Source organism: Nyctibius grandis, chromosome 10 (genome assembly GCF_013368605.1).
Source record: "Nyctibius grandis isolate bNycGra1 chromosome 10, bNycGra1.pri, whole genome shotgun sequence".
Classification (NCBI taxonomy): domain Eukaryota; kingdom Metazoa; phylum Chordata; class Aves; order Nyctibiiformes; family Nyctibiidae; genus Nyctibius; species Nyctibius grandis.
Window position 1 is genome coordinate 12,540,964 of NC_090667.1, and position 27,754 is coordinate 12,568,717.

The window sequence follows — 27,754 nt, forward strand, 5'->3', positions numbered from 1 at the left end:
AGAGATTCCACCAGATGGGAAAAAAACACAAGGGGAAAAAAAACCTGGACACTGAAGAAGAAAGAAAAGCAGAGAGCGAGCTCAAGATTGAAGGGAGAGTCACTCACCACCGATCTTAGCCATCGTTCCAGTAGGAAGATGCATCCTCTGCTGAGATTTGCTTTCATTTTATACCCTGGCTTAAAAAAAAAAAGGGTGGGCTAGCTGTGGTGATTCAAAGGCTTCTGCAATCAGTACAGCCCAGAGCAGAGCGAAGAGTAATTTGTCGTAATATAGGGAAACCACAACCAAGCACCTAGTCTTTACTCACTGGTGTTACTGGATTTGGACATCAGCTATCAATCTGTGGCACATTTTAGGAAGCGTTATGGTCATCAGAATACCGTAAGGGTGACCGCACCCTTCTCTGGAAAGGCAGAGAACCTTCCAGAGGTGAAATATCAGGTTTGGTTTCTTCCTTATACTGCATGAAGGGGCACCTATTTAAATCTGTTTAAATATCATGGAGTTTATTCTGCACCCCAGGGAGACCTCTGAGCTAGCATCCAAAACATCCTTTCTGGTGATGAAAATGGGCATTTCCAGATGACTATTCATCTGTTGGACGCTCATGTTAAGTGTTGCACAATTTTGACTTGATCCTGTCTCCATTAGTATAAAGAGGATCAAGAGCTTAGATGCCTTCACTGAAATGGGCAAAATCTCTGTGAGTTCTACCCAGTTTTGGAGAACTTTGACCTACCAAAGCATGATAAACCAATCTGAGGAACCATCCCTTGGCTGGTTCACCACATCTTACCCACCATATGGACATACTCAACTCTGTGTAGGCACCTTGGCTGGTCTGCTCCTTAAAAAAAACAAAACAAAACAAAAAACAACCCACCACAAACTACCCTTCCCCTTCAAGCTTTCCTGTCCCTTCTGTCCTTTGCCTAATGTCTAAAGACCATCTCTTTCAGTTAATCAGACAACTTGCTGGTTTGATTGAGGAAATGCAACCCAATGATGGTACTATCCCAGGCTTCTGGTGTCTGAAGGGTGATCTCAGCACCAAGGCAGACGCCAGTTTCACAGAAGGGGACTTTCCCCACAAAGCGTTTTGCAAGCCTCAGCAGTGATTTGTTCTTATTAGTACTACTTTGTTATTGAAATCCTCCTTTATTATTTTTTTCCTGCAATGCTTTTAGTTCTCCTTGCGTGGGAGGCCAGAGCTATGCACATCAAAGCCAAAGCAAACTCATTCCCTTGTGAGATTAGAAGATTGATCTTTAGATGTGTGGGCATCTTCCCTGGCCATCCAGGCCACAAAGGTTGAGAGCACAGTGCAGCTTCGGTATTATTAATTTTTTCTGTACCTCTTACTTAAGTTCTTTGATTGCAACAGCTTGAGTCTCCTGTGCAGAGCCAATCTCATCACCGTGCTTTATCCTATAGAAGTCTCAATAATATTAGTGGGGTTTTACTAAGTTTCATCATAAAATATCTCGAGGTTGAAAGGAAACCTAAGGATGATTGAGTCCAACTCCTGAAGTTTAAGTAGAGTTTTAGAGAATCATGGCAAGGGATGTGGAGCTTTGGAAAGATCAGGTGGTGGTGCCCACACATGATGCTACATTGGTCTACTGTTTTAAATAATGCTTCAGAAGAGTGGTTGCAGAACCATGTCAAGGTCAGGACTGAGCATTGCATGGCCATCCCAATGCGTGACCCCTTCTGTGACTGATTCCTTGCATCTTCACCAGCTTTCATTGTGATGTCTACAAATTCCCCTTTGTCCTCAATAAAATCGAGTGATGAACGTCTGTGAAACTTTCCATCTAAGAAAAACTGAAGGATTGGATGTTTTCTTGAGGTTTTTATTCCAGAGAACATCTCCATTTATGAAAATCCACCAGTTTGATTCTGGTCTAACATTTGGAAAAGGCAGAGGCATTATTTTTCTGAAAAAAACCCTTGTTTTGTGTCTGATTTTTCACTGGCTTGTGATTACCAGATTGTTTCCTGATACCTGTGAGCGTCTACGACTGAAAACCCATCAACACGTATTATCTCTTCTTATGAAGCAATGATATTTCTTGGAGATTTAGGGATTAAATGATTAAACCAGTACATACATATGTTCCCAGGACAGCTGGAGATGTTGGAGGGAGGGCAGTTTGTTCCATTTTTTTTTTTTTTGATAAAAATCTCGATTAACACGTCATAACAAGTTGCTTTAGGATCAACCTCAAATGACAGGGTTTATTGTCTATGTACGTCACCAATTGCAAAAGGATTTCATCCCATCTTCCCACTCCTGTCTGCTGCTTCCCTAAAGATTACTGGAAACTGAGTTTCCACCTGTAATCGATTACAACATGTAGCATGGAGAAGGACAGCAGGAGAGATGAAAACCAAAAATGAATCAGCTGGTGTGGGATGGGGGAAGAAGGGACAGTTATCTGCTTCCAAGTTGTTTTCTGGTTTGAATGTTATATTTTTTAATGAAGGGAGGAGGAAAAAAAGGGTTTGGTCCTCCAGAATCAGAGCAGATAGATGTTGGTGTGGGACATCAACTGTGTTTTCATGGGGCATGGAGGAACTTGAAAGAAACATGGGAGGTGCTTGTATGTGTGAGCATTTACATGCAGATATGAAAATGAGATATGTATGTAAAGCATGGGAGGGAAAAATCCGGGGTGTACCTGGGTGGATTGGTGTATCTGGGTGGATTTGTTAACTAAGTCATTAGCCATAACGAGTCTACAAATGGGCAGACACAGGTCTAAGGTGTGCGGGCAGTTTCCATTGAGAGCAGGTCATCTTTGAATGGATTTTCTTGTCATTTGTTTTCCTGCTCACCCAGAAGACTCCCAGGACACGTCTTGCACGTACTTGGTTCGGTCATGCAACTGTGAGACAAAACTTTGGAGACTGGGGTGATACTCTGAGAAATAAATGCTAGTTTTTAGGTTGGGTGGAAGATTTCCATTGGGAGGGTGAACATCCCGGAGGGGTGAGGGGTCATGGACGTCTTCAAACCAGGGATTGTGGGGAAGACCCACAATCCCTGCAGACAGAGGGTTGCTCACTGGTGTGGATCCAGCACAACTCAGCGTCGTTGGACTTATTCACAGAATCGTTGTGGTTGGAAAGCACCTTTAAGACCATCGAGTCAACCATTAACCCAACACTACCAAGTCACCACTAAACCGTACCCCTAAACAATAGGGTTCTGCTTTGTCTTCTGGCCTCCTTAGAACGCGGTGTCTTCCCAAGGGAAGGAAACATGGAGCAGTCACCCCATGAGACCCAAAAGCTGAGTAGGAACAGGGCAGAGACCCTCCAAAGAGCGGGGAGAGGCAGAGCTCCTATGTGCACCCACATAGCAAAGAGCTGCCTGGCAAGAAGATCCCCAGATCTCATCTCCTCTGAGCCAGGTCCCCGTCCGGTTTCATATGCCACTTAAGCCCATCTAACATTAAACCGCTCCCTCCCGCTCTACCCCATCCTTGAGGTCACATTTTTGCCCTTTCCTTTGAATCAGGATCTTGCAACTTCACACCAGCCGGACTGGGCTGAATCACCCATCTCCCACCAGCTGGTCTTGAGAAAAGAAATCGCCTGTTTGATCTTTATCAGTTTTTGTCCCGGAGCCAAGGACGAAGGCAGCGCCGCGGAAGAGGCACCTCATGATGTTTTCTTGCGAAAGCTCTTTTCCTCCACGCAAACTTCACAGCGGCCTCCGCAGAGATTCCTTTTTGTAGAAAACAGTTGGGGAGGAATCATGACGACGGGGAAATTTTCCCTTAAATACATCACTTTTAGGTGCAACAGTTGCATTCATCAGGTGCAAATACCATTGGTGCTGGGCTTTTGGGGCAAAAAAGGGGAAAAAATGGGTGGTAATGGAAAAAAAAAAAAGAGAAAATGGAAAAAAAAAAAGGCATTTCCCATGGCTCCATAGCTCAGGGGTAGAGCATTGGTCTTGTTAAACCAGGGATTGTGAGTTCAAATCTCACTGGGGGTGTTGGGGTTGTTTTTTTTCCCTATAATTTGGGGAAATGAGAGTGTTTCTTGGCAAAAAGTAGGATTTTCCCAGCTCTGAAATGCAGATGCTCTTCTAGGGAGCAGGTGGTGGGGAAAAAAGTGATGTGCTGGACAGTTTCCTGGGTTGTGTGGGGAGCTGCGGGTGTATAATGGGATTTTTTTGGCCTCTGCTGCTGGTGGTATTGAAGATTTTGGGTGACTCTGAAGGGAAGGGGCTGCAGGAGTAAATCCTTCTGTTTTCTGTTTTTGCAATGCTTCAAGTTTTACAATATACTTTTCCCAACCCAACTGATGCTGCACGTCGTGACCAGCTTGGTTCTAAGGTTAAAGAAGTTGCTTGTGGCCTTTTTTGATCAGTTTTCTGCTCTGATGCAACTCCTCGCTCGCCCTGATCCGAGTTTACACGCGTGGTCTTGCTTCACATCAAAAGAGCAAGCCTGTGTCCCAGATCACCATGCTGATTATCATGATACAGCGTCTATATTTGTTAAAATTCTTGAGTAGATGAAGGAAACCTGGTAATGATTAACCATGAGATTTGCATTTTGAAACATACCTGAGGGGGGTTGGACCTCCCTAAAAGTGATTTGAGCTCATTGAACGGAGCCACCTGGCCAAGCTCTTAATGTTGATCACTCTGTGCTTATTTAATTATCACCTGCATTTAATTGCTTTAAGCTAGTTCAAGTCTTTGTCTCTCCAATGCCTGGTGGAAATCTGAAAACCCCGCCTGCAGCACAGATTGAGTTTCCAAGACTATGAAATTTAGGACAACATTACTGGTGAGAGGAGAAACATCTCTGTGCACAGGCTATATTGCTTCTGGACTTGCTTTTTGTGTTCATGATGTTAAATTTATCTCTATAACTTGGTGTTGGCCATGCTTTGAGCTCAGCTAGATGGGAGATGGCTAGAAGAGACCATGGAGGTTAGAGACCAGGATTGCATCCTGACTGGTAACCTGTAGGGGTTAGGAGTGGTTTGTGTTGAGCTGAACAAAGGAGATGGTGACTCGGAAGCAATGAGTTCTCTCCCAAATTCTGGAAGGGGAGGAAGACCCAGCTGAGGGGTGATGAGTTTCTAAAATGGCTGAAGTGAGGTGAGATGTGATGACACTTCTCTCTGTGGAGACATGGAGGCACCTCAGACACAAAGAACTGAGGAACTACGCAGCTTTATTCCATCTTAGTGGTTTCCTGAAGTATTTGTACGTACATAAATTAGAAATTACTGCAGTGCGTCTGAGTCAGGATATATTAGAGTCATGAAACCTACTTACTACCTCATATTCTCATTAAGTGTTTAATCTGGTAGCTATTAGTCCTATGCGATGACAGTCAAGGCTCCCAGGGTTTTTTCTTTAACGCCTTAGCTGCTGATGTCCTTCTGCTGACTTTGCTTGGAAAGAAACAGATTTACACCACCAAAAGTGCCTTCAAAACCGTGCTGGTGGCATCCAGCAAGCTCAGCCCAGGAGTCCTGCTCAGAGATCTTCCTTCTCTAAGGAACTCCCCATCCGCTCCCGCTCCACCTCCTCCATCTGGTCATGGTGGATGTTGCTTGCAGCCCTGACGGCTGATTTCATGGCCGTGTCGATCCAGGGCGTGAGGCTGAGCTGTGTGTTTCCCTGCAAAATGCACCCTGCCCTCCTGCTCGAAGAGAGCATGTGAGTAGTCAACGAACTGGTAAGGGGTGAAGGCAGCAAATGCCCCCATGGCGTGTTTGTCCAGCACCCACTTCTCTATCACGTGCTGGTCACAGATGTACTGCAGATACTCCTTGCTCACTTGGTGGATATCTGACAGGTCTTGGAAGACACATCCAGGCTCGCCCCATCTGTGAGTGGCAGGAAATACTCAGAGTCTTTGTCCAACGTGTAGGAAGCCAGGATCACGCCCAGCCCATTGGTGAAGTTGTGGCTGGGGTAGTAGATAAACCGGGAAGGGCGGTCGGTGATGGACTGCCCTCCTCGGATGCCATCCTTCTCCCAGAACTTCTCAGAACAAGCCAAGGCTATTTTGGTGGCGCTTGCGTAGTAGACGGAGCGCAGTGCGTGGGTCTTTGTAGGAGAGAGGCGGTGGTAGGAATTGGATGTGCCTGGGTGGCTTTGGCGGTGGATGTGACAAGGACATAATCTGCAGTTATTACGGTTGGGGCTAGAGTGTCCCGGAGCGCGGTAAAACACACGGACTTTGTTTCCCTTTCTCATGATTTTCTCCACCGCGCAATTGAATCGGATGACACCGGGCAATGCTTTCTGGAAGGTTTTGGGCAGTTGGTCGAATCCCCCTGTGATTTCATCAAAACTGGAAGGAAAAAGAAGCAGGGGGGTGAGGGAAGGTTTAGGAACTGTAAAACCTGACCTCTTCTAGAGATGCTAACAGAGCTTGGTGGCCCTTTGAGTCAGGAGTAATTCCCATTCAGGCATCTAAATGCCACTGAAATTACTCTTAGGGTGGATCGCTGTGGACCAGCACAAAAATGGGGTTTGCCGTAAGAGACATCGTCTTACCTTTCTCTAGAGAAGATATCAAATTCCCACAGTGAGCTAAGGAAGGACAGATAGAATCCAGAGTCCTCGTTCAACAAGTCACCGATCATCTGAACCGCTCCTTGGCTTAGATTTCCTACTTTAATCAAATACTCCTAGAAAAAGGCAGGAAGAAGACATAGCCTGAAACGCCATCCAGTTAGGGAAAAGGCATCCAAGTCAACAGAGGAAGGGACTAGAGTGATTCAGATCCTTTCTCAAAAGCAGGGATGGCAAGTTAATAATCAGCAGAGGGGATTAAATTTACTCTCAAGCCCCAGCCCTTTACCTTGGTGGAGAGGAGTCCATATTTAGCCAGATATTGCTTGCAGTCTGTAGTCTGGAACGTCTTGAAAGCCTGCAGAGGAAACATTGATCATTCATGAGACAAAGGGCGTTTCCCAAACCGTTGACCCAACTTCTGTTAGGATTCGTCTGGGGTATTCAGTCTTGGGGATTGGTAACCCTGGAGCTGAGCTACAGCTAGTGGATCCTGCTGCTTGGACTTCAAGTTTTGAGAAGTTATGCCCTGCTGTGGCATTTTCTGCTTCGTCCAGTCTTAGTGAATCTGCTCCAGAGAGGGAAGTCTGGAGTACAAAGAGGGTTTTGCAATCAGCTGCCCTCATTTCTGAATGAACCTTCTGCTTTTCATTCTGAAAGGACCCTACTCTTCCTCAACTCATCATTGAGTCTTCCTCAACCCATCATGAAGATGAGGTTGCACCACAGCTTCAATGTTTCTTGGATGAGCAACATTGCTGGAAGGTAGCATGCCTTCGCCGTGGGCACATACCTTGTTTAGTGTTTCTCTATAAAGTTGGGTGGCACTCTTGCCTCTCTCTGATGGTTTCACTGTGTAGTTTAGGATGTCGGGGTTTCTAATCACTTCCTCAGCTCTTATCCGGGTGTCATTGAAAAAGTACCAAGGCGTTGTCGTCTGTCTGGATGAACGGGTTTAGTTTCAGGTCAAACTGCCTAATGAATTCACGGACCAGCCTAGAAGAGAGGAGAGCACAAGGGGACAAGTACTTGTAAACAACCAAACCCAAACCCCTGTCGACCAAGAACACTAGAGGGTGTAATAGGACATTTCCCCATCGACTAGGTTGATGTAGCCACATATCATTTTGGCTTGTGACTGGAGATTGTGCCTCTTTAAGGCGCTGCCATCTCTAGTTTTGTTGCTTGAGGTTGTCTTGCCTGCTCCCAGCTCAGTGCAGCAACCATGGGGCTATGGAGAAAAGGAACCCTTTGGTTATGCTCTATAAGGGTTGCACAAGGGTGTAACCAGGAGTGAGAGCAATGTCCTGCTCAAGTAGGGGGCAGGTGTTCCCTAAGACTCCGACCCTTCTTGGCATACGGTAGGTTGGTGACCCACCTACAGCCTCTTCTCACTACATTTTAGCTGGTGGCTGAGACCTGTTTGACTCCACGCTCTCAGGGAGCCCAGGTTGGATGCCCTCTCCATCAGACCCACTGGAAATTCATCCATCTTCTGCTGTTGTGACTTCCAAAAGGGAGGTCTGACCATGCATGGACATGATACTGACATGAGAGGTCTTCTTTCATTCTCTCAACTCAAATGCAGGTGATTGTGTGGTTTTTGTCCCTTTTATGCAGTTGCTAATCTGAGGGACAGATGGGGCAGACAGCTCCTTCCTCCTGCTGTGCTACACCCATGTCCAAGTCCTCAGCCCCATCTCAAACCACAGCCTTGCTCCTCAAAAGGGGCTGGTTCCTCATTGGATCAACAGCCATGAAGCAGGACACTTGCCTTACCTGTGACTTTTTGGCAGGCGCATGGCTCCCAGCTCCACGTACCAGTCCTGTCCCGCTGGTCTGTACGTCCTGACCCGTCCACCGACCCGATTGCTTATTTCCAGAATGGTAACCTAAAAAACAGGGATGGAGTGGAGTTTGCAGATGTTCAGGCAATGACCAGTTTAAGCAAACCACCTACAAAGGAAGTCCACAGGCACTTTGGCACTCAGCTTTTATGGCCCATGGGGTGGGACAGGTCCCCTCCAGATGGCAAATGAACCATCTGTCGATCCAAACCCCTCTCTGTATTGGCCAAGATCACTCTACCTACAGGGCAGTTCCTCAGTTCCTAACTTCTGTGTCACATTTGGACTTAGACTACCTTAGACTACCTGTCGCCTTAACAAGGCAGGATTTGAAGGGCTCATGAGTCTTGTGTTGGCTGATCTACAGCAACAAATGCCACCGTTGGGCTGCGAGTTGCAACAAGTTGGAGAATTGTAGAAGTTGAGGCTGGAGGTGCCTCTGGTGGGCAGCCAACATCCCACAGGCAGCAGGGCTGCCTCCAAGGCTGTCCCAGGGCAGCTGTAGGGCTGTCTCTGATCTCAAAAACCCCGACAAAGACGATGGCATCTTTTTATCTTTGCTGCTTATATTCCTTTGGGGAACACCTAAACAACTTGCTTTGCGTACAACTTCCCCTTATCTCCTCCTGTCCATGCCTCTGGTTTTGAAAATCAGGCCTAAATCAGATGAAATTATTGGAGTCCAATTGCTTCTTCCTTCCTTCTCCCACCACTGTGATCCACTCCCTTGCATTTCCTTCTCCTTCTCCATCTTTAGCATAGGAAACCAAGACCCAATGGCCCTCATGGCTCTCATGCAACTACTTACCTTGTGTCCAGCATCTTGAAGCAACTTCGCTGCTGTAAGCCCACTTATTCCTGCACCGACGATGACCACATTTGCTGGACGAGTTGTAGGTTCTAGCCCATCTTTGACGATCTTCAACAGTTCCTCGTAGTCTTTGTCATGAAGGCAATATTTGGGCATACATGGAAACCTCTTTGCACTTGAGAGACCTACTAGCAGGAGTATTTGGAAGAGGACTAGGGAGAGAGTAAAAAAGAGAAGAAAATAATGCAACGAAGGCACTCGGCAATCAGCATGCAAATTCATTCCTGACAGCCAAGGAGGGAGGTGACACCAGAAACTGGTTCCAAGTACGCTGATGTCCAAACCCCAAAGAGGAACATGTAGTAAATCTGTTTTCAAATCAACTGGCATAATTATGAAATCCACGGCATCAGCAGATCTTTCATGACTGCAATCAGATGTCAAGTGCTGTCAGTGAATGTGATTATTTTAAGGAGAAATCAAGCCCATAATTGATATTTTTTTTTCATACTCGTGTTCTGCTTGTGCAGCTGCTGTGGCCAGTTCCCAAAATTAATTTGACCCCTTCAAATAAGCTCTCAAAATACTCCACAATGAAGAATGGTAATTAATGTCATTTAGGTGTGAAGAATTAAGGCAATCTTTTGGTCCCAGCCGCCCTTTCCCATACCTTAGCAATTCACAGAATCAATCAGGTTGGAAGAGACCTCTGGGATCATCGAGTCCAACCATAATTCATGGCATTTTTGATACAGTGGATGGAAGGGTGGAGGGAGGAGAAAATATTGTGTAGAAAGATGGACAGAGTAGACAGAGATTATTGCATAGATGGACAGAATAGATGGAGACAATATTACATAGATGCACAGACGAGATAGATGAAGATATGTGATGGGACTTCTTGTTTATTTAAAATTATTTAGTTTCTGAGATACCTATAGGGGACAGGAGGCTGACTGCAGCCTGTTCAGAATAACCATTTCCACCAGAACAGATGCAACAACATTAATACTTTACAGGGAAAGGAAGTTTGAACGGAAACCACCTTGGGATTTTTCTAGTTTTGGTTTCTGTTGTCCAAAACAGCTACAGGGCAACTTTCGTTTTATTTTCCTTCCCCAAAATACCGCTGGCTTCTTTCCAGGAAAAAATAAAAAGCTGTTGAAACCACACCCCAGGGAATTCTTACTGCTGGAAAATGCCCAGGGAATCACTGGTTTTGCTGGAACAGCCCCAGATCTGCAGACAACTTGGGTTGAAGCGCACCCGCTGTGAAAAAAACCCAGAGGTGTTACCCTGCAGGTGATTTTCTGGGAGACCTAAGTCCAACTCCTGACAGCAGGTCTTTCTACACCCTGTAGAGCTGATCCAGCTTCCTGATGACATCAACTGTGGCAGTAAAAAATAATTAGACAGAATCTGCTACAATTAGCCTGTTAACAGTAGGGTTGCCTTCTTCAAAGCATGGCAGAAAGTGATATCAGGTTGATAAAGCTGCATCAACCTTCCTGACCCAGTGCTGCTGCTGCCCTGGTCTTCCCTGAGGACCAGGGATGCTGCCTTGAGTTGTGTTGTTGGCAATTCTGGGGTTCATAGTGGTGTAGAGCCAGCACTGCTGTCATCTCATCCAGCATGGCAACCTCAAAGACCTATGGACCATGTGGAACACAATGGAGATCCCTTTTGGAGATCGAGCTCTCCGTGGCAGGAGAGCAAATACATTGGGACCAGCTCTTGGAAACATCTGATGGATCTCCATCTTCCATCAGACCTTCCTGTGTTGGGGGTAGATGTGGAGAAACCACAAACCTGAGGCAAGGTGGTGTCTTCCAGGAAGGTCCCTGGAGATTCTGAGCCTTGTGCCTCTGTTTCCATCTCTCCCTGCCCAACTAGGAACATCCCACTCCCCAAACTTGGAAGGAACATCTCCCACTGCCCACAGTGCTGCAAAGACAAGCTCCAGGTGATCATGAAATAGCCTAGCTGAAGAAAGGGAGGTTTGTGGTGATGCTGGCAGGAGGTGACACAAAAGGCAGAGGTTCTACCAGATGGAAGAAAAAAAAACCCAGACACTGAAGAAGAAAGAAAAGCAGAGAGCGAGCTCAAGATTGAAGGCAGAGTCACTCACCGATCTTAGCCATCGTTCCAGTAGGAAGACGCGTCCTCTGCTGAGATTTGCTTTCATTTTATACCCTGGCTTAAGAGGGAAAAAAAAAAAAGGTGACCTAGCTGTGATGGTTCAAAAAAATTCTGCAATCAGTACACCCCGGAAGAGAGCAAAGAGTGATTTGTCATAAGAAAGGGAAACAGCAACCAAGCACGTAGTCAGTTCCTCTACGAGATTTTTTTTTTCTTTACTCACTGGTGTTACTGGATTTGGACATCAGCAATCAGTCTGCGGCACGTTTTAGGAAGAGTTATGGTTATCAGAATACCGTAAGGGTGACCGCACCCTTCTCTGGAAAGGGCAGAGAACTTTCCAGAGGTGAAATATCAGGTTTGGTTTCTTCCTCGTACTGCACGAAGGGGCACCCATTTAAATCTGTCTAAGTATCACGGGATTCATTCTTCATCCCAGGAAGACCTCTGAGCTAGCATCCAAAATATCCTTTCTGGTGATGAAAATGGGCATTTCCAGATGACAGTCCATTTATTGGACACTCTGAAGTGTTGCACAATTTTGACTTGATCCTGTCTCCATTAGTATAAAGAGGATCAAGAGCTTCGATGCCTTCACTGAAATGGCAAAATCTCTGAGTTCTACCCAGTTTTGGAGAACTTTGATCCACCAAAGCACCATAAGCCAACCTATGGGACCATCCCTTGGCTGGTTCACCACATCTTACCCACCATATGGACATACTCAACTCTGTGTAGGCCCCTTGGCTGGTTTGCTCCTAAAAAATATAAAATAAACCCACCACAACCTACCCTTCTCCTTCAAGCTTTCTTGTCTCTTCTATCCTTTGCCTTATGTCTAAAGACCATCTCTTTCGGTTAATCAGACAAGTGACTGGTTTGATTGAGGAAACGCAACCCAACGTTGGTACTTCCCAGGCTTCTGGTCGCTGAGGGGTGATCTCAAGCACCAAGGCAGACACCAGCATCACGGAAGGGACTTTCCCCACAACGTGTTTTGCTGGAAATGGTTTTGCAAGCATCAGTAGTCGTTGGCTCTTCTTAGTGGTACTTTCACAGAATCACAGAATGTCAAGGATTAGAAGGGACCTCAAAAGATCATCTAGTCCAATCCCCCTGCCGGAGCAGGATTACCTAGATCATGTCACACAGGAACGCATCCAGGTGGGTTTTGAATGTCTCCAGAGAAGGAGATTCCACAACCTTTCTTATTGAAATCCTCCTTTATTGTTTTTTTTTCTTGAAATACTTTCAGTTCTCCTTGCGTTGGAGCCCAGACCTACGTGCATCAAAGCCAAAGCAAACTCATTCACTTGTGCAATTAAAAGTTTGGTCTTTAGACGTCTGGGTGTTTTCCCTGGTCATCCAGGCAACAAGGTTGAGAGCTTTGGTATTACTATTTTTTTTCTGTCTTCTTTCAGTACCTCTTACTTAAGTTCTTTGATTGCAACAGCTCGAGTCTCCTGTGCAGAGCCAACCTCATCACCGTGCTTTATCCCATTCAAGTCTCAACTATAGGGTGGGGTTTTATTAAGTTTCACCATAAAATATCTCGAGGTAGAAGGGAAACATAAGAATCGAGTCCAGTTCCCAAAGTTTAAGTAGAGTTTTGGAGAATCATGGCAAGGGATGTGGGGCTTTGGGAAGATCAGGTGGTGGTGCCCACCATGATTGGTCTACTGTTTTAAATAATGCCTCAGAAGAGTGGGTTGCAGAACCACGGCAAGGTCAGGACTGTGAGCATTGCATGAACATCCCATGCATGACCCCTTCCATGAAGTCACGGCCTCAGGAAGTTACAAATTAGGTTCCCTCTGTGTGACTCTGGTCTTTGTGGAAGGGTTTTTACAAATTTCTTAAACCACTCGTGACCAGGGTTTAAATCTTTGCTGCTCAGTAGGAACCACTGAATACATTTGCACCTACGGAGGAACTCTTGGTTCTGGTGGACTTGTGACCTAGACATGGGGGGTTTGTGCTGCTGTGTTCAATAGGTCTTCTTGGAAGAAGCCAGGATGTGGGTCTTGCCCAGCAATGTGCTTGTTGAGGGAGTGTGGCTGTGTTTCTGTAGCAAGGTGGAGATTTTATGGTCCCATTTCCTTTGTCTGCTCCTGCAGGCAGCCCCGTTCTGCAGCAATTCAATCTTCCTCGAACCCATGTTCTCAGGGTTGCTGCTGGGATGGCCAAGGAGGTTCATTGTGCTTTTAACATCACCTTGGCTGTGCCATCGATAGGGTCAGTCTCTTCCAAAATGGTGATGTTTTTAATTCCAGGACATCTCTGCCTGCATCAAGGTGAAATTAGGAACCGATTCCTTGCATCTTCACCAGCTTTCATTGTGATGTCCACAAGTTCTCCTTTGTCCTCATTAAAATCGAGGGATGAACATCTGTGGGAAACTTTCCATCTAAGAAAAACTGAAGGATTGAATGTTTTTCTTGAGGGAAAAACTGAAGGATTGAATGTTTTTCTTGAGGGAAAAACTGAAGGATTGAATGTTTTTCTTGAGGGAAAAACTGAAGGATTGAATGTTTTTCTTGAGGTTTTTATTCCAGAGAACATCTCCATTTAAGAAAATCCACCAGTTTGATTCTGGTCTAACATTTAGAAAAGGTAGAGGCATTATTTTTCTGCAAAAACCCCTTGTTTTGTGTCTGATTTTTCACTGGCTTGTGATTACCAGGTTGTTTTCCTGATACCTGTGAGCGTCTACGCTGAAAACCCATCAACACGTATTATCTCTTCCTATGAAGCAATGATACTTCTTGGGGGATTTAGGGATTAAATGATTAAACCAGTACGTACACATGTTCCCAGGACAGCTGGAGATTTGTGAGGGAGGGCAGTTTGTTCCATTTTTTTTTTTGATAAAAGCTCAATTAACACGTCGTAACAAGTTGCTTTAGGATCAGCCTCAAATGACAGGGTTTATTGTCTGAGTATGAGCAATGTACGCCACCAATTGCAAAAGGATTTCATCCCATCTTCCTGCTCCTGTCTGCTGCTTCCCTAAAGATTACTGGAAACTGAGTTTCCACCTGAAATCGATTGCGACATGAAGCTTGGAGAAGGACAGCAGGAGGGATGAAAATCAAAATGAATCAGCTGGTGTGGGATGGGGGAAGAAGGGACAATTATTTGCTTCCAAGTTATTGTCTTTCTGGTTTGAATGTTGGTATTAATGAAGGGAGGAGGAAAAAAAGGGTTTGGTCCTCCAGAATCAGAGCAGATAGATGTTGGTGTGGACATCAACTGTGTTTTTCATGGGGCATGGAGGAACTTGAAAGAAACATGGGATGGTGCTTGTATGTGTGAGCATTTACATGCAGATATGAAATGAGATATGTATGTAAAGCATGGGGAGGGAAAAATCCGGGGTGTACCTGGGTGGATTGGTGTATCTGGGTGGATTTGTTAACTAAGTCATTAGCCATAATGAGTCTTCAAGCGGGCAGACACAGGTCTAAGGTGTGCGGGCAGTTTCTGTTGAGAGCAGGACATCTTTTAGAGGATTTTCTTGTCATTTGTTTCCTGCTCACCCAGAAGACTCCCAGGACACGTCTTGCACGTACTTGGCTCGGTCGTGCAATTGTGAGACAAAACTTTGGAGATTGGGGTGATACTCTGAGAAATAAATTGTAGTTTTTTTAGGTTGGGTGTGAAGATTTTTCACGGGGAGGGTGAGCAACCCGGAGGGGTGAGGGGTCATAGAGGTCTTCAAACCTTGCAGGCACCCATCAGGCCTTGTTGCCCTGGCCAAGAGGGACCCCACTGGTCAGGATTGTCCCCATTGTGAAGTAGGGGGGGGGCATTGTTCACTTGGCCAATGGTAGGGCTCAGAGCTGCCCCTCATTTGCATGTTCACTTGCATGGAATGGGGAGGTGGGGTTGTTTGTAGGATTGAGGGGTCTGGGCAGCGTGGGGACAAGGCTGAGCCATGGCATCTGCTAGGGGAAGAAAGAAGAGTACCCAGCGGGCAAGGAGACCCCAGCGGGCAAGGAGACCCCAGCAGGCAAGGAGACCCCAGCATGGAAGGAGACAGAGGAGCCATGGCAGGAGATCTCCAGTCAAGCAGAGGAAGCATCGCCACCAGGCAAAGCAGAAGCAGCAGAAGAAAAGGGCTTTGAAACGCCCCTCCAAAGCCAAGACCCAGCGAGATAGCTGGCTCCTCTCCCAGCAGGCGAAGGTGCTCATGACCAGCTTTGTGAAGAAGGTCTACAAGCAGGTGGTCGAACGAGGCCGAGCGGCTGCGGAGGAAGAGACGCGACTCCCTCGTCAAACCCCGAGGCACGTGCAAGCCGCCCTGCGGCGCGTGGTGCCGAAGAGGAGGTGGAGGTGTGTGCCCACCCATGGCTTGAGAAAGATGGTACTAGAGAAAACGTCCTCCTCCCCTTGAGGTTCGGATGGGTGGCGAACAAGACCTAAAGCCCAAGGGAGAGGAATTAAAACACCAAAACACCCCGATTGCTGAAAAGACCCGTGCAGCCACCAGTTTGGGAAGACCTCAGCAACGCACCAGGTGGAGTTGGGGTGTTTGTCGAACGAAATGGTCAACGTGGCGTTGCAATAAAGCTGGAATCCACTAACCTTTGGTGGTGTCAGGGGTTTCTTTTGTAGGAGAGGATGGTGAGGGCTTGGGAATCAAACGTGAGCTGCGGGTGGTGGATGCCACCAAATCCTAACCACTAGACCACCAGGGAAGAGATGACAATAGTTTGCCATCGTGGACCCATGTGTGACCACTCCACGAGCGACCCCATGGAGGGGCAGCTGCACTACCTCCACCTCTCCTCGTAGAGAGGTACAGGACCAAGGTTTTTTTTGTGGGGAAAAAAAAGGGTAATCAGCGTTTTCCCTAAATTGTGTGCGGGGATGATGGGTGAATTATTTAAAAACATTATCAAATTTTTGGGTTTTGAAGGAAAAAGTTGTGTCAGAAGTGGGATTTGAACCCACGCCTCCATTCGGAGACCAGAAATCCCCAGGGCAGGGAAAGCAAAGCCTTGAGTCTGGCGCCTTAGACCACTCGGCCATCCTGACACTGTCAAAAACCTTCCTCACCCTCCTCATCCTCAATAATTAATCCTTCCACACCTGATCTTTCCTGATTCTTTTATAACCCTCCAAATTTGCAGCAAGTTTATATTTTTGCGTCACTAAACCCCTCTTCTGGCTCTTTTCTGCTTCCATCACTCCATGGTCCATGTGGTCTCCGTTGCCCACTTGGGATAACAGAAGGATTTGCTTTTTTGGAAGACCCAGACCAAGCCCAATTTGCACCAAAACACGCCCGTAACCCTGGCTCACGCCCCTTCGTTAAGCGAGTGCAAATAATTACGTAGGAAGAAACAAAATCAAGTTGTTCCTGACTCTTTCTCTGCAAGGAAATGCAGAAGGTGTTTTTGGAGAAACTTCTTGGGATGTTTCACTAGGGTTAAGTCAAGTCAAAAATAGGGTGTGTTCTTCTGGCCTAATTCCATGCTTTTCAGGCAAAAAAATCCTTATGCAAATTCTGGGTGAGGAAGAGCTACCTCATAAAGGCTTTGCTGCAGCTGGCCAATCCTGGGCTGCATTGTCAATCCCTCATTTGAATATGTCTGTTTATGAGATCATTGGCTGTGGTGGGACATCGTTGCAGGGAGGAGCACTGAGTCTGAAGGAGACCCCATGGCTGCAGCCACCAAGAGAGGAGGAAAAACCTCAAGGAGGAGGAAGAGGAAGCAGAAAGTCAAGCGGACAAAGCCTCCACTTAAGCAGAAAGTCAAGCGGACAAAGCCTCCACTTAAGCAGAAAGTCAAGCGGACAAAGCCTCCACTTAAGCAGAAAGTCAAGAGGACAAAGCCTCCACTTAAGCAGAAAGTCAAGAGGACAAAGCCTCCACTTAAGCAGAAAGTCAAGAGGACAAAGCCTCCACTTAGACGGAGAAGGTCTCCAGCTTCAGGCTGGGTGGCGGAAACCAGCTCCGAAGGGATCCTACAACAGGTACATCTCCAGGCTGCTGAACCAGCTTCCACCACCCACCAGGCGTATGTCGGCGAAGGCGAAGAGGCTGATGAAAACCTCCATGGGCGGCCTTTGCGAGGGGTTGGTCACCGAGGCGGACCGCCAGAGGAGGCGACGCCGGGGGTCCTTCATCGGTACCTTGGACCTGCAGGCTGCTGTGAAGAAGGTTATGGAAAGAGAAGTTGGAGTGCATTTTGCCTTCTCCATCCGTGGCAGATCTTCTCGCATGAACTGAGTGACAAGGGCCTGTCCTCTCGCCGTGGATCTTTCATTGTCTCCCTCATTGAGTGCCTGCGAGAAGAAGAAAAGAGGAGAAGAGAAAAGAATAACTCAGAGTCTTTCTCACCTGCCTGATTCAGTATCATTCTTGTAAGACAACCACCAAACCTGGAGTCCCACCAGTACCCACATGCTCACACAGGAGGTAATTTGGAGGGTAGCTCCTGGATGGGAGCACCTTCAGCACCCTGCCCACATAAGGCTACACTAATCAGCCCCCCCATGATGCTGGTGGGAGACCACCAAATTCCATCTTGACCTCTTTGAAGACCATCTCCATGCAGCTGGGAGCTGAGACCTCAGCATGCACAGGGAAAGACCACTCCCCATCAGGAGATGCCATCCTCATCTCAGACCACACCAGGCATCTGAGGAGGCTGGAGATCCACCGGGGAGGTTTGCCACGGTTGGAAACGGGGCGATGGCCTCTGAGTCATGCCTGGAGTTACACTCATCTTGGCTTGGTACTGAAGCAGGAGAGATAAATGATCTTTTCTGGCACTAATTCTCTTTATTTATAGGTGTGCACTTCGTGGGTTTGGTGTGTTTGAACCTTTGTCAAGGTTCAAGGAGATGGGTGGGTACCACACCAAAGCCCAGTGTTGTCTGAAGCTCCCTAGCCATGTTCTACAGACAAAGCCCAATGACCTCACAGCTCATACTCAAAAAAAAAACAAGTCCCGATGTTAAAACAAGAATAGGTGCAGCTGTGAGGACAACCTGAAGCTCAGCAGGGCAGGGAAATGGCTGCTTTACCTTGCTGTGGCCAGAGCTTGGGTAGCCCCAGGTGTCTGTGCAGCTCTGGGACATGGAAGTAGATGAGTTTGGCCAACGAGTCCAACATTTGGGCCCATCTGCAGAAGGATCAGTGACCCCCTCTGGGCTTTTTACCATCCGAGCTCAGGATTTCCCCCCATGGGATCCAAAGTGATGTGGAGTGGTAGGAGGAGATCAACCCATGTGGCCTCTGGCCACTGGGCTTGCTCCTTGCTGGCTGCTGGAGCCCCTTTGGGGATCCTGAGGTTCAGGGGCTTCCTCCTGCCCCAGCCTGGAGGTAAGACAAGGCTGTGGGGCTTGTGTGCCTGGACTCCCCATGGGTGCACACACAAGATAACCAGAATTTTGGTCGACTTCCAGTCCCTGGAGAAGACCACCTGGCTGGGCTGGCATCACTGGGCTTCACCAGCACGGTGTGGGGAGCTGGAGCCCTCCATGGCTGTGGTGGAGCTGCTGGTGCGTGATGAGCTCTGGTGGCAGTAGGGCTTCTCCTGGTGTGCACCCGTTGGTGCTTGGTGAGGGATGAGTTGACGTTGAAAGCCCTTTCTGCAACCCCCACAGATGTAGGGTCGCTCACCGGTGTGGAGCCAGCAGAACTCTGCCTCGATGGACTTTTTTCCACCTTCTTGGGAGCAGATCTGCTGCTCCCATCACCAGGGAAGAGCCAGGTCCTGAGGGAGCAGCTCTGGTCTCCCCATGCCCTCTCGTGGCACAATTCCCATCCATGCACGGGGCTGGGGCAAGGGCAGGGATTGGTGCTCCCTCTCTCTGCTCTTTACACTGGTCCCAGTAAAGGGATTGGGGTTGGACTGAGAGGCGGGACAACCCATGTGGGTCTCTCCCTCCCTGTGCCCATCACCTCGAGTCTCTGGTTTAGGATTTTGGTGCGGACGGAGCCCAGTGAGGAGAGCTGTCCGCGTGGCCTCGATGGGCCTGGGGACGCAGGCAGGGCTCTGCTGCCCCACACCAGCACCCACCACCACAGCCCCCTGCTGGAGAACACCAGGATCCCTGGAGAGCCCCTTTCTCCCCTCCACCTTCAGCATCCAGCTGATCCTTCCTGTGTCCTCCCATAACCAGTGTCCCCCAACACCAGGGCTCGGTCCCACGGCTTCCCTCGGGGACATCCATCCACTGCCCCCAGCACAAGGAGGGATGGAGCAGGGAGGAGAGGAGCAGGGAGGCTGCAGAGACCAGCTCCGCTCCTTCGCCGGGGAGGCAGGGGTTAACCGCCCCTGCGTCAGGGAGGGCAGGATTTAGGGATAATTCCTCATCCTTGAGCTCTTTCCAAAGCAAATGAAAAGAAAATTAGCGCTTCCCCCTCCGCTCCCGGCTTCTCCCACCCAGGGAGGATTAAACCCCCACCAAACCCCCTGCGTCCCACCGTAGAGAAAAGCATCCGCGTGGTTTCAGATCTCCTGGGCTTTCTCGGAGGGAGAAATCCAGTTTCTCTCTCATTCCCCAGCTGCATTTCTTGTTTGCAGAGTTGTGTTTTCCTTGGCTTTGTGATCTCTTCCTCCCGCAACAAAGGAGGGATAACTCGGTAAGTGGAAATTCCCCCTTCTCCCCACCCACAAGCGCACGACTCCCAATCCTGGAGCTTTTTTGGGGGGAAAAAGCTGATGAAAATGCGGTTTGGGTCACTTTTCTAGGTGGAAAACCTGATTTATTGCTTGCACAGCTCCCACCCTTGATGTTGATCAGGGTAACCAGCCCGGTGTCCCCCTCTCCCACCTGGGGGATGCCCTCTTGCCCCGGAGAGACCCCCCCATCGCCTTCCCACGCTTCTCCATGGTGACACTACTCAAAATATCCCCTCGCAGAGTCTCCAGCAAGGCTCTGGGGCTCTCCAAAAGATGGGAAGAGCATGTGGGGGGCGATGCGGGGTGATGGTGACCACCACAAGCGGTTGGTCCCGGTGCTGGGAGCCTGCGGGGAGGGTGGGGATGGGGGGGAAGCCAGGGTTGGGTTACCTCTAGAGGGCTCTGGGTAAACGCTGCCGCTGAGGAGCTTGTTCTTGGTGTCTCCTCTCTCCCGGATACCGGCTTGGGCTTCCGGAGCAAAGCCATGCCCGGCCTCGCCTCCATTGTGCCCTGCTGTTGGAAAGCTTGCGGTTCTTGGGGTGCAAGGAGGGGGTCTGTGCATCCCCCCCTCTCCTTGCAGCATCAGCCTGGGAAGGGAGGACGTTTCCCCCAGGGGAAAACCCTACGGAGGCAAGCTCCAAGCTCGGCCGACACTGAATCCTGAGCCCGGGGAGTCCAGGTAACGGGGAGAAACCTTGAGCAGGGTTGTGCACCCGCTCTGCAATGGGTCCTGAGCTGCGTCAGGGCTGGAGCTTGCAGGATGTGGCCCTTGGGGATGTTCCCAGGAGCCACAGTTCCTTTGGGGAGAGGAGAGGGGATAAGCGGGATGGAGAGGGAGCCCTGGGCCCTACGTGCATCCAGGGCTCCCCGGGGATGGGGCATGAAGCTCTTGGGACAGGTCCCCCAAATCCTTGTCACCCTTTGGAGGGCTGATTCCCAGTGAGATGAGGACTGGGGGAACTGGGATGCTGGAGGGAGGGAGGAAGGGGGGGATTGTTGTGAGATGTGATCTGCCAGAAAGATGGGGGGGAAAACAGGGACCCTCCTGCCCCTGCATCCTCAAGCTGCTCCACACAGGCTTGGGCTTCGTCCTGGATGGAGGGACCATCGTGTGCTGCAACCCAGGGAGAAAAAAACCCCGAGGCACCCCCAGAAAAAGCATCAAAACCCAACCAAGAAGCACTACCTGGGGAGATTTCCTTCATTTCAAGGGATTTTTCTTCCCCACAGGGGATTTTGAGGAGCCCTGAGCGAGGAACGGAGGGAGAAACCCTCATTCTCCGGTTGCCAGCCCATCATGGAGCAGTGGGTGATGCTGGACCCACGGCAGAAAGCCCTGTACCGGGATGTGATGCAGGAGAGCTACGAAACGCTGATGTCTCTTGGTAAGCAAACACCAAAAAAAAAAATCCTCTTTCTTTCTCCTTGAACATTCCCCCCGTTTTTCTTTGCTCTTTTGTTTTTTTCCTGTGTCTGGCAGGGAGGAAAAGGGATCGTGAATGGGGTGGGAAGGAGGGGAGGAGGAATCCAGGCAGGTTTTGAGAGGGATTTCCCCAAACCCCAGCCCTCTCCTTAATTTATTTTTTTTTCTGCAGGGAAATATATGGATTTCTCTGCATTTATTTCTTTTTTAATTGGAAATAGGGGTGTGCTTAGCATCCGCCACATTCCCAGTTCAAACTGGGATCAGGTCTCCCATTGCATCTCTCTTCCTTCTCTCTGGGAGGTGAATTTTTTTTGAGGGGGAATCCCTGTTCCATCGATTTAAATGCCACCCCCTGCTCCACTCGAGGCCACGTTCTCCCCCTTTTTGCCTCCTTTTCCCAGCAGCCACAGGGGCTGGTGAGTGACAAAGCAGCGGAGGAAGGAGCGGCAGAGAGCTGTGAGGAGCTCGACACGCGCTCGTCCCACAGCCCGGAGAAGGAGAAGACCCTCGGCTCGAACAGGCGGAAAATGAAGCGCCCGGATAAAGCCGTGCCACACGGTGCCATCAAGATGCCAAAGCCACGGCAGTCCCCAAACTGGACTGTGCCAAACCCCTACGTGGGGCAGCCAGCAAGGGACCCTGCACGGGAACGGCCGTTCGGCTGCGCCGATTGCGGCAAGAGGCTTCCCGTGGGCTTCGCACTTGGAGCGGGCACCGGCGGGTGCACACGGGCGAGCGGCCTTTCGGCCTGCCCCGAGTGCGGCGAGACTTACAGCCAGAGCTCCCACCTCCTCCAGCATCGCCGCACCCACGCCAGCCGACCCGGCCGCACAAATGCGGCGACTGCGGCAAGCGTTTCGCCGGCGCGGCCGAGCTGGCGGCGCACGGCCGGGGTCACACCGCCGAGAAACCCCATAAATGCGGCGACTGCGGCAAAGGGTTCGTCTGGGCGTCCCACCTCGCCCGGCACCGACGGGTGCACACCGGCGAGAAGCCTTACCGCTGCGCCGAGTGCGGCGAAGCCTTCAGCCAAGGCTCGCACCTCGCCAAGCATCACCGTAGCCACACCGGCGAGCGGCCCCATCGCTGCCCGGCTTGCGGCAAGACCTTCTGCCAAAGCTCCGACCTGGCCCGTCACCGTCGCACCCACCTGGGCAAGAAAGCCCTGCGTTGTGGCGACTGTGGCAAGCTTTTCCGAGCCGGGCCGGCGTTGGCGCGGCATCAGCGGTGTCACCGGCGGCGAGCGCGCCCACCGTTGCGCCGATTGCGGCAAGGGCTTCGTCTGGGCGTCCCACCTGGAACGGCACCGGCGGGTTCACACGGGCGAACGCCCCTTTCCCTGCAGCAGCTGCGGCGAGCGCTTCTCCCAAAAAGCTCACCTCCTCCAGCACCGCAAAACCCACTCCCCCGACCGCCCTACAAATGCGGCGACTGCGGCAAACGTTTCGGCGAGGCACCCCCTTTCCTCGCCCACCAGCGGGGCCACGCCGCCCAGAAGAGCTACACCTGCGGCGAGTGCGGCAAGGGCTTCGCTTGGGCGTCCCACCTCGAGCGGCATCGCCGCGTCCACACCGGCGAGAAACCCTACGAGTGCCCCGAGTGCGGCGAAGCCTTCAGCCAGAGCTCCCACCTCACCAAACACCGCCGTAGCCACCTCCCCAAAGCCGCTTTCCACCTCGCCCCGCAACTGCTACCTCCCTCCAGGACCAGGTTGGTGGGGGAGAAGCCCCCAAAGCGTCGTGGGGCTGGTGAAAACCACCCGGAGCTTGCAGTGGTGAGGAGCCTTGAAGGACCAAGACCCCCCAACATCGGTGTGATGGACTGTGCCCATGGGAAAACTCGTCTTGGGGACAAATCACACCAAGTGACATTTAAGGGTGGAGGGTGGCACCGGGGTGGGTGACGGGGCTGCTCCAGCGAGGCCTCAGGTTGGGATTTCTCCTTCCTGATGTCTTCCAGCAATGATGGGTGAAGGGTTCTGCAAAGGGGACCCTGAAAAGGGACGTCTTAGGGGAGAGGGAGCCTCCTCCTGAGGGAAACGGTGCTCTTCTCCACCGGGAAAAGATGGGAGGAGGGAGGACTGTGCCCAAGGGAAAACTCATCTTAGAGACAAATCACACCAAGTGACATTTAAGGGGTGAAGGGTGGCACCGCGGGGTGGGTGATGAGGCATCATGGTGGGATTTCTCCTTCCTGATGTCTTCCAGCAGTGATGGGTGAAGGGTTCTGCAAAGGGGACCCTGAAAAGGGACATCTCAGGGGGAGAGGGAGCTTCTTCCTGAGGGAAATGGTGCTCTTCCCCACCAGGAATGGATGGGGGAACCTGGGGCTGGTTCTTTGTGCCAAAACACGGTGTCATTTGGAGAAGACAGGCTGGAGAAGGGGATGTCATGTTGCACCGATGGAGAGGGCGAGGAATAAAACGGGAGCCCTGTACCTCGCGGCCGCCTGTGTCTGGATCTCCTTGTGCACCAGCTTCGGGCTCCGTTCCCTGCTCCTGGTAGGAAACACCACGAGCGTCTTCTCCCTCTCCAAAGGCAAAAACACGCTGAGACAGGCAGAGGGGTTTTTCTTTTCGCTCAACTACCTTCTACTTTATTACCTGCTAACCCAAGCTGAGGAAACCCGGCCTCTCCACCCTTGCCAAATTCCCAAACCGCCCTCGGCACAACCCCAGCAGCAGTTTGGGGATGTCCCAGCAAGGAAGCAGCAGAGCTGGTGACTGATGCAGGTCCCCGTGGCTCTTTTCTGAGCCATTTTCCCCCAAAACCCCCCTGTGGAAGGTGATCCTGGGTGATTTCACCGAGGGTCCCCTCCCCTACCCCCTTCTGCCCCCCTACAACAGTGGGGCAGAGGATGAGGAGGGTTATAGGGAGAAATATAATCTCCCCACCGCCCTATAATTATCACCCAGCCCTCCCCAAATCCACCCTCCGTCTCCCACCAAAGCCCCTACAGTGGTTGCTACCCCCCGGCACGCACCGCTCACCCTCCCCGTGCCCCCTCCCCACCACCGCTTCACCCTCCCCTTCCCCATCCTGCCCCCCACCCCAGGGTATCCTGGGCCACCCCCAGCTGCCACAACAGCCCCTTCCCACCCTGTGCTGGGGAGGGGGGGGACAGACCAGCCTCCCTCCTTGGCTGTGGTGTCCCTGAGGGTGGCTCTGAGTATCCCCACGGCCCCACTTCAGGAGCTGGGGGGAGGCAGGGAAGCCCAGGGCTCCTGGGGGGCAGAGGGATCACTTTGCAGGGTGTCCCCCTCCCCAGGCCTCCACGCCATGGTGGGGGGCAGGAGAGCCTTGGCAGCCCAGCCCCTGGGGGCTGCGGAGGAGGAAGAGGAGGAGGAAGGCACTGGGTGCTGCTGGAAAACAGAGCTGGGCTCTTCGGGCCAGAATTCGGAGGGGGTGGGCGTCCCCCCTCGCCTCTCACCCTCCCACCACGCAGGCGGCAGCAAGGAGAGGGGGCTGCGGCCCCCGGTGCCGGCGGCAGCGGCGTGCAGTCGCTGGTGAGCAGCCAGGGCCGTGCCGAGGCCGAAGGCTTTGCCGCATTCGGGACAGACGTGCCGCTTCTCCGCGCCGCCCTGCGCGTGGGCACGCTGGTGCCGGTTGCGGTGGGAGCTGCGGCCGAAGCATTTGCCGCAGTGGGCGCAGGAGAAAGGTTTTTCGCCGGTGTGGGTGAGCCGGTGGCGGTCGTAGTGGGAACTCCAGGCAAAGCCTTTGCCGCAGACGCCGCACTGGTAGGGTTTCTCGCCGCGGTGAAGCCGCCGGTGCCGTTCCAAGCTGGTCGGCGTGCTAAAACCCTTGCCACACTCGGGGCAGGCGTGGGGCCGGCCCGGTTGGGCAGCGTGGGTGCGGCGATGGGCCACTAAAGTGGAGCTGACGGCGAAGCTCTTGCCGCAGTCGCCGCAGCGGTAGGGCCGCTCGCCGGTGTGTACCCGGCGGTGCCGTTCCAGGTGGGAGCTGACGGCGAACGCCCGCCCGCACTCCCCGCAGCGGAAGGGTTTCTCCCCGGTGTGGATGCGGCGGTGGCGTTCCAAGTGCGAGACCCAACCGAAACTCTTCCCGCACGCCCCGCACGGGTAGGGTTTGCCACCTCCTCCAGCTTCCTCAGGGGCTACCGGCGTGGCTTTGGTGGCATCCCCGGCTTGCTGCTGCCGGGTGTGGGTGCGTTGGTGCTTGGCCAAGGCTGAGCCCCAGCGGAAGCAGCGTTTGCAATCGGGGCAGGGGTACGGCTGCTCGCCGGTGTGGATGCGGCGGTGCTTGAGGAGGTTGGAGCTCTGGCCGAAGCATTTGCCACACTCCTCGCAGCAGTAGGGCCGTGGGGGGCTACTGGAGGGCTCGGCACCGGCCGGCGGCGTCTGGGTACCCTTGTGCTTGAAGCGCTGCGGGTCCGTTTGGTGGTTGAGGCGTTTGCCGCAGTCGGCGCATTTCTGAGGGGGTGGCGGGGGTTCTTCCTCTGCCTCCCCACCCTCCTCGTCCTCGGAGGCGGCGGCGGCGGCGTGGGTGCGCATGTGGCGGTCGAGGTGGGAGCTCCAGGCGAAGGCTCGCCCGCATTCGGCGCACTGGAAAGGCTTCTCGCCGGTGTGGATGCGCCGATGCCGCTCGAGGTGGGAGCTCCAAGCGAAGGCTTTCCCGCACACCCCGCACTCGTAGGGTTTCCCACCCAAGTGGCTCTTCCGATGCCGGTCCAGAGCCCCCGGATCGGCAAAGCTGCGGCCACACTGGGGGCAGCGGTTGGGTTTTTCCCCGCCGGGCGCGTGGGTCCGTTGGTGGGTGAGCAAGGAGGAGCTGACGCTGAAGCGGCGCCCGCAGTCGGGGCAGGCGTAGGGCCGCTCGCCCGTGTGGACACGCTGGTGGATAGTGAGGTCCGAGCGTTGGATGAAGCACTTGCCGCAGTCGGGGCATTCGTGGGGGCGGTCGCCGGAGTGGATTTTTTGGTGCTTTACCAGGGCTGACTTGTGGCTGAAGCTCTTCCCGCACTCGCCGCACGTGTTGCTGGGTTGGCTCTCGCCCGGGCGCGTGGCCATCTCTCCCAGTCCTCCGCTCCTGCCCGCCTTCACACCGGCCTCGGCAGGTCTGGAAGGATGCTCCTCACCCTCAGGTTTCCTCAAAGGATGCTCCTCACCCACAGGTTTCCTCAAAGGATGCTCCTCACCCACAGATCTCCTCAAAGGATGCTCCTCACCCTCAGGTTTCCTTGAAGGATGCTCCTCGCCCACGGGTTTCCTCGAAGGTTGCTCCTCACCCTCAGGTTTCACCACTTTGGGCTCTTTCTCAACAGTTTCTTCTCGAGGGGGTTCCTGCTCTGCTCCTGCTCCATCCTCTGTGGGGCACAAAGAGAGACAGACACAACCCAGGCAGGAGACATCGTCTCTCCTGGGGCTTGGGAGATGGGAAGGTGGTAGGAAAAGGAGAGCAAGGAGGGATTCCTCTTCCTTTTTTGTTTCACATGCTCTTCCAGGGAAGCACCTCTAGCAGAGGCACCTCCGATCCCCATCGCTCCTCTCTGCCACCAACGTGGACATGGTAATTAATCCACCACCACCTCCATGGACCGCTCACCTGCAGCCAGGGTGTCCCTGGGCACGTGGAGATCCAGGGCTGTAGGTTCATCCCCGTGGTCCAGGCGGGACAGCAGATCGGGCTTGGAAACGGGGAATTCTGGAAAAGAGAGGTGGGATGAGCAACGTGGGCCAGGAGGGTCTGCCCTCCCCAGCAGCCCCCCGACCCCAGCACCCCTTGCATGAAGATGTGAGGATCCAGCAAGCCGGATCCTCCATCCACCCCAAATTTTCTGCAGCGGGAGGCTCCTCACCCAGCGCCATCAGCGTCTCGTAGCTCTCCTGCATCACGTCGCGATACAACGCTCGCTGTCGCGGGTCCAGCAGCACGTACGGCTCCATGGCTGGTGCCACCAGACCCCCTGAAAGAAAGAGGGAACCCCCCCTGTAAGCAGAGCCCAGTGTCCCCCCCGTAAGGAGGAGGTGACACCCCATAAGCAGAGCCCAGCGTGCAACCCATCACCCTACGGATTTGCACCCATCAGTTGGACTTTTCATGCAAAACCCTCTATTTTATTAACCTACAGATTCCCTAATAGATTATTATTCCCTAATAAGCTAATTAAAAGTCTAGGCCTAATCACAAAATGGGGGTAAGGCGTGGGGACAAGCAGCTAATAAAAACCTCCATCCTTTACCCCACCATGTATTTTCCCAAATCTTGCAGGAACTTTATACCCTCTGCCTCTATCTGAACAATTAATTTTATTTTTTCCCCAAATGTTAATGGGGAGGAGGAAGCAGAAGGAGAAAACAAACGCAGACAG

The 27,754-nt window shown here is 51.6% G+C and overlaps 3 protein-coding genes and 1 non-coding gene across 4 annotated transcripts in view; 1 reads left to right on the forward strand and 3 right to left on the reverse strand.

Moving 5' to 3' along the window:
• Positions 1-5,515: 5,515 nt before the first annotated feature.
• Positions 5,516-11,361, reverse strand: LOC137668015 (L-amino-acid oxidase-like). The gene is given in 13 exon segments (XM_068409284.1): positions 5,516-5,632; positions 5,634-5,849; positions 5,852-6,106; positions 6,108-6,131; positions 6,133-6,198; positions 6,200-6,338; positions 6,545-6,678; positions 6,852-6,920; positions 7,356-7,487; positions 7,489-7,558; positions 8,342-8,454; positions 9,218-9,432; positions 11,349-11,361. Coding segments are annotated over 13 exon segments (1,563 nt in total).
• Positions 11,362-16,290: 4,929 nt separating this feature from the next.
• TRNAL-CAA (transfer RNA leucine (anticodon CAA)) lies at positions 16,291-16,399 on the reverse strand. The gene is made up of 2 exons: positions 16,362-16,399; positions 16,291-16,336 (listed from the first exon to the last, which is right to left on the reverse strand). It is a non-coding gene; the product is annotated as a tRNA-Leu (tRNA).
• Positions 16,400-21,292: 4,893 nt separating this feature from the next.
• On the forward strand, positions 21,293-23,829 carry LOC137668035 (zinc finger protein CKR1-like). Its single transcript, XM_068409318.1, is given in 8 exon segments — positions 21,293-21,386; positions 21,833-22,107; positions 22,109-22,138; positions 22,140-22,172; positions 22,174-22,245; positions 22,248-22,667; positions 22,669-22,837; positions 22,840-23,829. Coding segments are annotated over 8 exon segments (1,578 nt in total). The 5' UTR covers positions 21,293-21,298; the 3' UTR covers positions 23,331-23,829.
• Positions 23,830-24,591: 762 nt separating this feature from the next.
• Positions 24,592-27,754, reverse strand: part of LOC137668024 (zinc finger protein 721-like) — a 164,933-nt gene continuing 161,770 nt past the window's right edge. The window contains exon 5 of the mRNA XM_068409295.1: positions 24,592-26,432. Within this exon, the coding sequence (XP_068265396.1) occupies positions 24,615-26,432 (1,818 nt within the window). The 3' untranslated portion in view covers positions 24,592-24,614. The remainder of the gene's footprint in view (positions 26,433-27,754) is intronic.